Source organism: Polypterus senegalus, chromosome 15, assembly GCF_016835505.1.
Source record: "Polypterus senegalus isolate Bchr_013 chromosome 15, ASM1683550v1, whole genome shotgun sequence".
NCBI lineage: Eukaryota > Metazoa > Chordata > Cladistia > Polypteriformes > Polypteridae > Polypterus > Polypterus senegalus.
The window spans coordinates 37146121-37158600 of NC_053168.1; the positions used below are offsets into that span (position 1 = coordinate 37146121).

The following is a 12480-nucleotide window of genomic DNA, read 5'->3' on the forward strand; positions in this document are numbered from 1 at the left end:
CCCACAATGTTGAGCAGAAAGATAGTGGAGCAATATCAGAAAGGTGTTACCCAGCGAAAAATTGCAAAGACTTTGCATCTATCATCATCAACTGTGCATAACATCATCCGAAGATTCAGAGAATCTGGAACAATCTCTGTGCGTAAGGGTCAAGGCCGTAAAACCATACTGGATGCCCGTGATCTCCGGCCCTTAAACGACACTGCACCACAAACAGGAATGCTACTGTAAAGGAAATCACAGAATGGGCTCAGGAATACTTCCAGAAACCATTGTCAGTGAACACAATCCACCGTGCCATCCGCCGTTGCCAGCTGAAACTCTACAGTGCAAAGAAGAAGCCATTTCTAAGCAAGATCCACAAGCTCAGGCATTTTCACTGGGCCAGGGATCATTTAAAATGGAGTGTGGCAAAATGGAAGACTGTTCTGTGGTCAGGACGAGTCACGATTCGAAGTTCTTTTTGGAAATCTGGGACGCTATGTCATCCGGACCAAAGAGGACAAGGACAACCCAAGTTGTTATCAACACTCAGTTCAGAAGCCTGCATCTCTGATGGTATGGGGTTGCATGAGTGCGTGTGGCATGGGCTGCTTGCATGTCTGGAAAGGCACCATCAATGCAGAAAAATATATTCAGGTTCTAGAACAACATATGCTACCATCCAGACGTCATCTCTTTCAGGGAAGACCCTGCATTTTTCAACAAGATAATGCCAGACCACATTCTGCATCAATCACAACATCATGGCTGCGTAGGAGAAGGATCCGGGTACTGAAATGGCCAGTCTGCAGTCCAGATCTTTCACCTATAGAGAACATTTGGCGCATCATAAAGAGGAAGGTACGACAAAGAAGGCCCAAGACGATTGAACAGTTAGAGGCCTGTATTAGACAAGAATGGGAGAGCATTCCTATTTCTAAACTTGAGAAACTGGTCTCCTCGGTCCCCAGACGTCTGTTGAGTGTTGTAAGAAGAAGGGGAGATGCCACACAGTGGTGAAAATGGCCTTGTCCCAACTTTTTTGGGATTTGTTGACACCATGAAATTCTGAATCAACATATTTTTCCCTTAAAATGATACATTTTCTCAGTTTAAACTTTTGTTCCGTGATGTATGTTCTATTTTGAATAAAATATTAGAAGTTGGCACCTCCACATCATTGCATTCAGTTTTTATTCACGATTTGTTTAGTGACCCAACTTTTTTGGAATCCGGTTTGTAAGTTGTTTGAAGAATTTAGCAATATGTAAAAACCTGAGGGTGTCTGTTGTGCTCACAGTTCAATGTCTTACCTAACATAGTTAAATGGGATGTACTCTATGCTAAAGCTTCTTTGTAAGTTAATCTATCGTTTATCGTAGAGGTTTTAATAAACCAGTTGCCTAACAATCCCCACTCTTGAAGGAAGCTATAAAAAGGTGGTTGTTGGACAAGCAGTTCAAATTTAAGAGAATGCATGTTTCTTTCATGATATTAATATCATGGCCAAGACAGTAGTGAAAAGGCACTGGTATTATTTAAACAGTATTAGATAATTAAATGGTATTAAGGGAATTTGTAGGATGAATACAGATTCCTCCTTACAAAATTTTTCATAAATAGTCATGCTAATGAGATTTTGGTGGATAACTTTAATTTTAAGTGGTGCCCCATTACTCCAGTTTAGAGGCTTAAACTGGGCCCCCATTTTCAACGCACTATTCACCTCCAACTCTTTAATGACTTTTATTTCCTGCTTTCACTAAATAGTTTAATTCTAAATGTTCTTGACACTATCCTCCATTACTAAAAATGCCTGAATTACTAACAGATTGTATATTGTTCATTGTTGTAAACTTTTGGTCTTCATTCCCCCCCACTGTCACTGGAAAAACAATCAGTAGTGTATAAATGCTTCTGCAGATTTCACTAAAATCCAACTAGCTCTGTTTGTATGATGCAGTAACAGAAACAATATGTCTGTTCCATCTGTATAAATATTTTGTTAGTTGTAAAAATATATTTTTCCTATTTATGTGTTCCTTTGCCCTTCTTTTTGCTATTGTAGGGGTGAGCAAGATATTCAAACTTATACCATTGCTTTAATCAATGCAATATTCCTAAAAGCACCAGAGGAAAAGAGACAGGTACAGTATATGGTTTTTAAATATTATTTTATTTTTCTGTGTGATTGATTGAAGTTTATCTTTAAAGACCATTTGTCTTTATTTATTTCAAAAGGTTTACAAACTAGCTTATTATAACACTAATATGAAATTATGTTCCATTCATTTCACTCATTGTGTTTTCACAATTAAAGAAAAACCTTAATCATACTTTGTTCATGTCAATAGTGTTAGAATAATCTTTGATTTTCTTTCCCAAGTATAGGCTGTATTTGATTTCATTTCAAATTTATAGGTAAAGTCTTCACAAAGAAAAATGTGTGGAGATTTTTCACTCCAAACTTTGTCCAGAATTTACTCAGAATAATGTGAAAACCAAAAACCATCCAGTGAGTGGCAGTTTTGTGGACAGAAACTCACTGTTAATGAGAGAGGTCAGAGCAGTGGTTTGTAATATGGGGTGCTGCGGTGCTGCACGCCCCTCCATATATTTAAAAAACTGTACTTAAATAATTAGGTAATGCAAAATAGGTATGAAATAAATTTATTTGCACAGCATGCCTACTGTCAGCACGTCAACATCCATTAAAAACTGGTTCTGACTTGCATTTGTTTCATTTCTGTGTGAATACTTATATTTTCTGAGTGAAGGACACCGGCTAACCGACAGTGTATGTAAGTGCTTGATCTTTTGGCAAGCATGTGAACTCAGGCTGCCTTTTAATTGGTTGCTTTGAGGTTTCTCTGGGGATGTAGCTTTCTGCTCCCCATACACTCTCACACACATTTATTGGCAGTGAATTAGTGTTGATTTCATTATTTTTAATCTAATGTGTTTGGACAACCATCAACGCACTATTTCATGTGCATTTCAATGGTTCACAGTTCATACCTGCCATTAACATAACTACAGGTGTGCAAGTGCAACTTTAGGGAGATGACAACTTCGGGTGGAACTTCAGAAATCAAAGAAAAGTTGGTTGTTTTTTCAATGGAACGCCTTCAGAAATTACACACTTGAAGAAAAAAAGAAGGTAAAGAAGCTTGGATCGGACTAACCTGACTTAAGAATTCAGCAGCCGGCAAATGATCAAGGAGAAGCTTACACACAGACTTTTTACCACTCTTGTTATAACAGAGTTGGCTAACTGGATGTAATATAAGTAATGCCTTTTTTTTTGATTTCCCAATTTGTTGTTTTAAACCATCAATACTGAAACATTGTTGACAACAATGGGGGTATGACACCTAAAATAGCTTTTTGGAAAAAAAAAAGTGGCATGAAAGTAGACATCTTAGACCAGTGTTTTTCAATCAGTGTGCAACTGCACAGTGGTGCGCCATGAAAGCTAACCAGGTGTACTGTGACAATATTAGTGTAGAGAACTTGGGTCTGAACCTGAGAGGGACAAGCTCAGCAGGTGGTCGAGACCTGTCTGAGGGGGGCAGGACTACCTGGAGAAGCTGACATAAAAAAAAAGCTCTGTGATCGCTATGTTGCAGACACATCTCCAGGCTGCTAGAGTCCAACTGCCTGGATCTGTGGTCGCCAGTGAGTTTCTCAGGACCAGTAGATAATGGGCAACTAGGAGATGCCAACAAAATGGTAACTAAATTCCGTGTCTGCGAATGCTGATCTTGGAGCTGCTTTTTTACAGGCTTCTCTGGTAGTCCCGCCCCTTCAGGCAGTTGAGAAAGTGTAAGATATATACTGTATTTGTTTGTGGTTAGTAAGATAGTTGTGTGCCTTGGGTTATGAAAGGCACTACATAATAGATCAATAGACAGATACATAGATGTGAATAGATATAGATATAATACATAAGTGCTGTTTCAGTTTGTCCCAAAAGCTGCACCCCTGACCAAATTCTTTTCACCAGCTAGCCACTGGGTCAGAGTAGAATGGCCAGACTGGTTTGAACTTACAGAAAGGCTACGGTAACTCATATAACCTCTCTAAAAAACTGTGGTAATTAGTAAAGCATCTCAGAATGCACAACACGTCAGACCTTGTGACGGGCAGGCTACAACAGGAGACCATGTCAGGTTCCACTCCTGTCATCTAAGAACAGAAGACTGAGGCTACAGTGGGAAAATAATGAGGAATTGAAAAAAATCTCAATTTTACACAGATGGTATTGTCAGAATTCATGTGTGAGTGTGCAAATGACAAATCTACAGAAACTGTGTGATGCAATCATGTCATCTTGGGTGAGAATCTCTCCATAATCTTGCCACGAAGAGTTGAGGCTGTTTTTAAGAGCAAATGAAGGCCATACTTAGTAATAGTATTGTATTCCTCTTTTGTTTACAAGATTAAAGAGGATTGTTTTTTTCTGTGTCATCACTAGGAGATTAGTAGAGGAACATTCATTGCACAAAACTGAAAATTTTATATAATGAATCATGTAAGCATGGTGTGACGTATAGCTTTTATTTTGGTATATCATTTAATAATAACAAATCCATATTGGCTTAAGGAGATTGTTCCTGCCTGATTTTGTACTCCACGTATTAACAAAAAAAAATTTGTAATTTAAAAAGTGGTAAAATAAATTTTAAATTATCTTTAAAATCTACTTGAATTCTAATTCTGTGAAGTGCCTTGAGCATGGGAAAGGCGCTATATAAGTAAAATGTATTATTATTATTATTATTATTACTTTCAGCCTTATACACATGTGTTTGAGCCTGTCTTGATTTTTAGTCTAGCAGTATCTTACTTTGATTTTTCAGTGAATGGAGTTATAAGTTTCATTGACTAAGCTGCCAAGAAAATACTTTAGCAGAATGCATTTTTTCTTTACATATAGGTGCTGGTCATAAAATTAGAATATCATGACAAAGTTGATTTATTTCAGTAATTCCATTCAAAAAGTGAAACTTGTATATTAGATTCATTCATTACACACAGACTGATGTATTTCAAATGTTTATTTCTTTTAATTTTGATGATTATAACTGACAACTAATGAAAGTTCCAAATTCAGTATCTCGGAAAATTAGAGTATCAATTAAGACCAATGCAAAAAAAGGATTTTTAGAAATGTTGGCCAACTGAAAGGTATGAACATGAAAAGTATGAGCATGTACAGCACTCAATATTTAGTTGGGGCTCCTTTGGCCTGGATTACTGCAGCAATGCGGCGTGGCATGGAGTCGATCAGTCTGTGGCACTGCCCAGGTGTTATGAGTGCCCATGTTGCTCTGATAGTGGCTTTTAGCTCTTCTGAATTGTTGGGTCTGGCGTATTGCATCTTCCTCTTCACAATACCCCATAGATGTTCTATGGGGTTAAGGTCAGGCGAGTTTGGTGGCCAATCAAGAACAGGGATACCATGGTCCTTAAACCAGGTACTGGTAGCTTTGGCACTGTGTGCAGGTGCCAGGTCCTGTTGGAAAATGAAATCTGCATCTCCATAAAATTTGTCAGCAGCAGGAAGCATGAAGTGCTCTAAAACTTCCTGGTAGACGGTTGCGTTGACCTTTGACCTCAGAAAACACAATGGACCAATACCAGCAGATGACATGGCACCCCAAACCATCACTGACTGTGGAAACTTTACACTGGACCTCAAGCAACGTGGATTCTGTGCCTCTCCTCTCTTCCTCCAGACTCTGGAACCTTGATTTCCAAAGGAAATGCAAAATTTGCTTTAATCAGAGAACATAACTTTGGACCACTCAGCAGCAGTCCAGTCCTTTTCGTCTTTAGCCCAGGCGAGACGCTTCTGATGCTGTCTCTTGTTAAAGAGTAGCTTGACACAAGGAATGCGACAGCTGAAACCCATGTCTTGCGTACGTCTGTGCATGGTGGTTCTTGAAGCACTGACTCCAGCTGCAGTCCACTCTTTGTGAATCTCCCCCACAGTTTTGAATGGGTTTTGTTTTACAATCCTCTCCCTATTGCTTTTACACTTTTTTCTACCACATCTTGACCTTCCCTTCGCCTCTCTATTAATATGCTTGGACACAGAGCTCTGTGAACGGCCAGCCTCTTTAGCAATGACCTTTTGTGTCTTGTCCTCCTTGTGCAAGGTGTCAATGGTCGTCTTTTGGACAACTGTCAAGTCAGCAGTCTGCCCCATGATTGTGTAGCCTACAGAACTAGACTGAGAGACCATTTAAAGGCTTTTGCAGGTATTTTGAGTTAATTAGCTGATTAGAGTGTGGCACCAGGTGTCACAATATTCTAATTTTCCGAGATACTGAATTTGGGACTTTGATTATTTAACAGTTATAATCATCAAAATTAAAAGAAATAAACATTTGAAATACATCAGTCTGTGTGTAATGCATAAATCTAATATACAAGTTTCACTTTTTGAATGGAATTACTGAAATAAATCAACTTTGTCATGATATTCTAATTTTATGACCAGCACCTGTATATCACTTTCAGTTTGCAGTCAAATGAAAGGTCATTATGGCTTTTATTATTTTGTTTGAGGGTGATTGTTGTTTTAGTAGGCAATTTCAATGTAGATGTATTTTTTACAGTCTGAATATTTGTCTTGTTTTTTTAACAATTTAAGTAAAATGAAGTTAATGAACAAAATAAATAACATTTTCTTTGTCTTTCTTTGCCTTCAACTGCTTCCTTTAAAATCGTAATGATTTAGCTATATGTTTAATAACTAATAATTACTTGCTCAGAAAATACAGATCAGCAGGAAGGGCATTAAGGATACTATGAAAAGCATAGGTGTTAATCTTTATAGCTATTAAGTAACCCTCTCACTACAAAATAGAAGCTGAAATTTAAGTAGCCACAGAGTGTGGATGGAGTGGTGGCTCTGAGGCTAGGGATTTGCACTGTTGCATGAATCCCGTAAACACTAAAAGTGATTCTACTTCAATGGGCCCTTGAGCAAGACCCTTAACCTGCAATTGCTCTGACCTGGGTATGATGTTAATCTGTATCCAGCCCTGTATGTAGGCCCTCCAACCTGCAGGGAAAACCTGGGGGTCAGTGGCAGAATTGGCAGTCCAGCCACCATAAAACACTTCACATTGATTTCATTCCTTCTGAACTAGTGTGGTGCTAAGGAGTCACCCATTGCATGCTGCACTCACGTCCTAATCTGGGATCCTGAGTTGGTTTGTCATGTGTTGGGTGCGGCAATATGCTGTATCAGTGCATGCTCCTAACCTCTAAGAGTGTATAAGTAAATTTATTTAAAAAATCCTACTATATGTATCAAAGTGATTCTTGGCAAACTTTATGAATTTGCCTGTTCTAATGGCTTTGAAAAATGTGCTCCTATTTTAAACTGGTTTGAAAAAATTTCATTGATTCATTTTATTCTGGCTTCTTACTTTACTTAAATTTGTGAACTTTAATGATTCTAGACTTCATCTTTTATGACTTTTGTGTAACATATTTCCAATGTGAGAATCCAAGGAAGTGTAAAAAAATCTCATTTATTTCTGTAGTTCAACTCCACTCTCTCAAATGTATGGTATTTGAGTGTGTAGATAGGTACAATTGTTATATCTCCTAAATCCTGTTCTGATGCTGGTTTATTGAAATTTGGTGTAATATATTTTTCTCCAACCCATCTGTTATTTAAGTGGAAAACCGGAGTGAATTGCAGGTATGTAACGTTAGAAGACTGATAGCATTCTGATGTTTTAAACATTTTGGAATTGTCTAACATACCTAACTTGTCTATTTAATACTTATATCTGTAGATTTTGCCCTGCTACAGCCTTTTAAAGCAGCATCAAACATTGTCAAATCATTTTTAAATTTCTATTTCAAATAAAGCAAGCTACTTTGAATTTGACATGGTTTACTTCTTTCAGTAAAATAGATGAGTTATTGAAAGATATTTTTGAAAACATTCTAATAGCACTCTTGACAACAGAATTAAAATGTCTACCTATAAAATTTGAAGTAGTATTTTAAAGAATTTCATACAGTTCATTCAACTTTGAAATCACCCTGATTTGTTGCTGGCTGCTTCATGCCTAAGAAACAAATTTAAAAGATAATGTTATGTACACTATGTACAGACATAATCTAAAGGAAGTATTAGTTTCTACCTTGAATATATGTTAAAGTCATAGTGATTTATCGCTGACAAGTTCAAGGTCTTTGATTTGGCAATGTCAGAATGTGTTACTAGTGCATTACTAACTTGATTCTTTGCTATCTCTTTCTTTCTTTCTTTTCATTTTCCACGTTAGATTGATTTGGAGGGCAATGTTAACATCCTTGATTGTCCTCTCACAGTAAGTGGCAGTGCAGTACCTCTGTGCGTAGTCTTTTAGGATAGCTTTGTTTCCCAGTGCTTGCTTCCTTGGATGTCAATGACCATGCATATTGCTCTATGCCTTGCAAGTCCTGTGTTCTGTTTTCTGACATGTGTATTTGACATGGAGTTGAATCTGTTTGACATGGACTCCATACCTCAGACCCTACCCGAGCTGCAGCAAGCATATTGTACTGCATGCTGTAGGCCTCTGCTGCCACGTGGAAACCTTTATTCCTTTTTCTCAATAAAAAATATTATGTGAACCCAACTATATCCATTTAATGCAGATATCTAACCAATGATTGGGTAAATAAGGTAGGAAAATAGGTATTGAGTCCATTTAGAAATTGTGGAAATACTGTTTCTTGGTCAGTATTGCTTTTTGTTACTTGGCTGCAATCTATTTAAAAATTTCCATTCAAGTATAATAAATATGTAACAGTAAAAACAATCTTTACAAATTCTATGTTTAGGATATTTTAATATATTTATACCTATATTAACTTAGTCTGAACAAGTTTTATAACAAACTTTTGTTTTGAGTTAGGTAAAACTGTTTTCTAGTAATTTATGCTTTAAAAAAACAAAAAAAAAACTGCCTTTGTATTTTTAAACTGCTGGATCATACATTTCTGATTCTTATTATTGATTTTTTTTAATTAGTGCTTTTTATTATCTTTGGTAAGAATTACTTTGTGTTTTTTGTTTTTGCTTTAAAATATGGTTTACTTTCTTTTTATATCCCTTGCTACTGTTTCTTGAGCCTTTATGGGTTTTGGAAATTAGTCAGCATTTTTCTTCAGAAATACTAAGTGGATAATTTACTAAATATGCTATCTTAATAGTGAGTTGGTAATCTATTAGGCCAGGGAATAAGTGCTCAAAGTGGTCATTTTGAAGTGGTCAAACATGTGACAAAGGGGTGCTGAGCCATGAAAACTGCAGTTGTCCTGTAGTTGATATACTTCCTAACTCCTCCTGGAATCTGTTAGAGGTGGCTTCTGAATTGCTTCCTGAAAAATGTTTTGTTGATTATGACAGACCGTTTTACACTCAACACAAATGCACAAATATAATTTCAGATTAAATGCATCATGTAGGAATTTGGAGTAACATGAAATTACCTTTTATTGAATTTAGTGGGATTAATTGCTTAATGGTTCTGGCACATTACATTAGTTCTTCTTAGTAGAAAATATTTTGCTGCTGATTTTAATTTTTACTCCACATCTCATGATTCTCATTTCAATGTACAACAATAATTGACCAACACTAATAAATTCCACTTGATCTGATACCGCTTTTTCATTGTTGCAATGTCCTGGTGAAACATTTCACCATGTTCATCACTGACCGCACCAAGATTAGCAGGGAAAAAGTCCAAGTGTGAATGCAGAAAAGGAGTCTTTAGCAACATATTCCATTGTATGCTTGAAGGATTTCAGCCTGGATAAGAAAATTCCCAACAACTTTCTTGATTCCCTTCCATGTGATTTTCTCCTGCTCCACTAGCAGATCTTTAAATCACTTGTCACTGATGAAATATCTTATTCGTGGACTAATAAAAATACCTTCCTTAATCCTGGCCTCATTTATACAGGGAAACATCTTTCTCAAATATCAAAAACCTTGACCTTCTTGGTTCATTGCTTTCATGATTTTTTTTTTTAAGTTTTATATAAAAAGGAAACAAAAATATCTTTTTTGTGTAAAAAAATTATTTATGTACCACACTTTATTCCCTGGAACCAAATGCTTACAAAGCAACTATTTCTTTTTAGTGTAATGAGACTTTAATATGGCTATCCAATTTGCCATTGAAGCAGCATTACTTGTTATATCCAAGCTGCATTCCTAGCAGAAGTGCCACTGCTTTTAGATCACCACAGATGTTCCAGTTGTAGTTGTACTGTATATGCATGCTTACTGTATACTGTAGTACAAGAGGAAATCACAAAAATAGGCAATTGCAATAACCTAGCATGTGAAAGCAAAATGTAAAGGTGTAAGCCAGCAGGAACTGGTAAATCAGCTAGGAACATATTTCTAGTGTTCCAGTTATCATTGTTTGAATGCCATGGCCAACTGCAACCGTATTTCCTTTATTTTTAATTGGAAACGTGACATTTGCATGAATACAACAAGTTGTATATACGTCATGTCCTGAACCAGTGTTTTATCTGGGTATTTACTGACTTTTTTTGTCAATGGTGTGTTTTTCACATACTCGACCCTCCTGTGAAAACATTATATATAGAAAGGGCTATTTTTCCTGGCACCCATTATCATGCTGCAAACAAAACTGATTTAAGTCTTGATTTTTGCACACATACATGTTTTACATCTTCACATGCAACATTTTAACTGAATTGCGTTTTTAGTTACATAGTAAAGGCAGGTGTACCAGTCAAGTGAGCATAGTTTATTAATCTTGTTTTAAAAATACAAGATTTTACAACTGATTTGTATCAAGTAATTGTTCCCTGTCTAGATTTGTATTGCTAAATGACCAATCTTTTTTTCTCCTTCTGCTTATACTTCTTTAATGTTGCATCAAAAAGATAATTTAGGTTTTATTTTGGTTTTACTACTTTATAATTCAAGAGGAGATAAAGCATTTATGTAACCTACTAACATACAGTTAATTCTCATAATCTGGGAGGTTACATTCCTGAGTAACTCTACAGAAATGGAAACTGCAGATACTGAAGCATCGATCATTTGGGCAAAAATGGGATTCAGTTCAGGCGAACCCTAATCACTATACACTTTTGCTATAAGTTATATTTGCTGTAGGATTTAAGATTTAATGGTCTCAAGTGTTGATTTTCCACCACAGTGTTGCCAGTTTAGTCGCCAAATTCAACTCTCTGTGTATCTTTGACCAGATCATTTAAACTAACTAGTACACAAGTTGTTAAAAAGTATATTGTTCTTGTGCATCATTGGGTGTGTAAGGTGCCTTCCTGGTGTATTAAAACAATGATAGGTCTAAGATAAATATAATTGCCATAAAGAAGTAAAACTCCTGCAAAATAAATTTTAAAAAGTGTTCACGGTTTTAATAAATACAACTAATATTCTGGATTAAAAGGGTTGAGTTTATACAGCTGTATTCTAGTGACATACTTTCAGATGAAAAATGACAGCTATCATGTAATTGAAAAATAATTTTGCAAGTTGTAAGTATATTTAGTATTAAGGAATGAAAGTGTCACTAGTGTATAAACTAGATTCTGCTCTTTTGTAGTTAATCATCATCAAAAAGCATTTACTGTTTATATCAGTGTTCTGAGAGTTTTACTCATTATTGATCTTAGTTGATAATAAAAGATTGGAAAGTACACATTTTATTAATTATTTCTAATGGCATTTTTTTCTTTTCTATTTTCAGGAAATGGCAAACATCTTGGCCCAGAAGTCTCTTCGCCACGAAATTCTTACTGTAAGTTGGTCATGCTGTTCTGTTTATTTCTCTTATGTGTAAAATGTAAATTTCACTTTTCATTTTCTGTTTAGAATGTCCAAATGATAATAAGGGATCTATAAATATATGATTAACCACTAGATGGCACAACTCTTTTGAATTCCAAGAACACGTTTATTTTCAACTCTTTAGTCTTGCTGATGGCACATTTTTGCTGCTGAGTAGAAAATTTAATTAATTAAGTGCAGTTAGCCTTTAGGGTAGTTTAATCTTGACAAAATAAAAGAAAAAGCAGGAGCTGATCACCTAAAGAATATGTAAACTAAAATACAACATTATCCTTATGAAAAAATACACTTCATTCATGAGGTTTTTTTTTTTATTTTGTAATAAATATTGACAGCCATTCCATAAAAATGTAACATTTGTGCAAAGAAAATTTTTAAGAATTTTTTTTTTATTTTCATGCATTTTGATGGTGTTACATTATATATTCTTGTAGTGTGATTTAACATTTTAAAACAGTAATTCAGAGTTTAGTATTTCTGTAGTCTTGCTTTGTCCTTTCAATTTCTTTTCAGCTGTTGATGCTTATTTGTTGTAAAATGACTTGTTCTTGGTTTTATTATATGTTGTACTAACTGTGCTACCCAGCTTCACTTGGGAAATTTCAAAAGAGAATAAG

General features: G+C 35.7%; 1 protein-coding gene across 4 annotated transcripts in view; it reads left to right on the forward strand.

Moving 5' to 3' along the window:
- Positions 1-12480, forward strand: part of elmo1 (engulfment and cell motility 1 (ced-12 homolog, C. elegans)) — a 530141-nt gene that overhangs the window by 211672 nt on the left and 305989 nt on the right. For 2 of the 4 annotated variants that reach the window (XM_039737602.1, XM_039737604.1), the window contains 3 exons: positions 2051-2129; positions 8301-8345; positions 11763-11813. In XM_039737602.1, coding sequence (XP_039593536.1) covers positions 2051-2129; positions 8301-8345; positions 11763-11813 — 175 coding nt within the window. The remainder of the gene's footprint in view (positions 1-2050; positions 2130-8300; positions 8346-11762; positions 11814-12480) is intronic. The other 2 variants (XM_039737605.1, XM_039737607.1) reach the window with 1 other exon arrangement.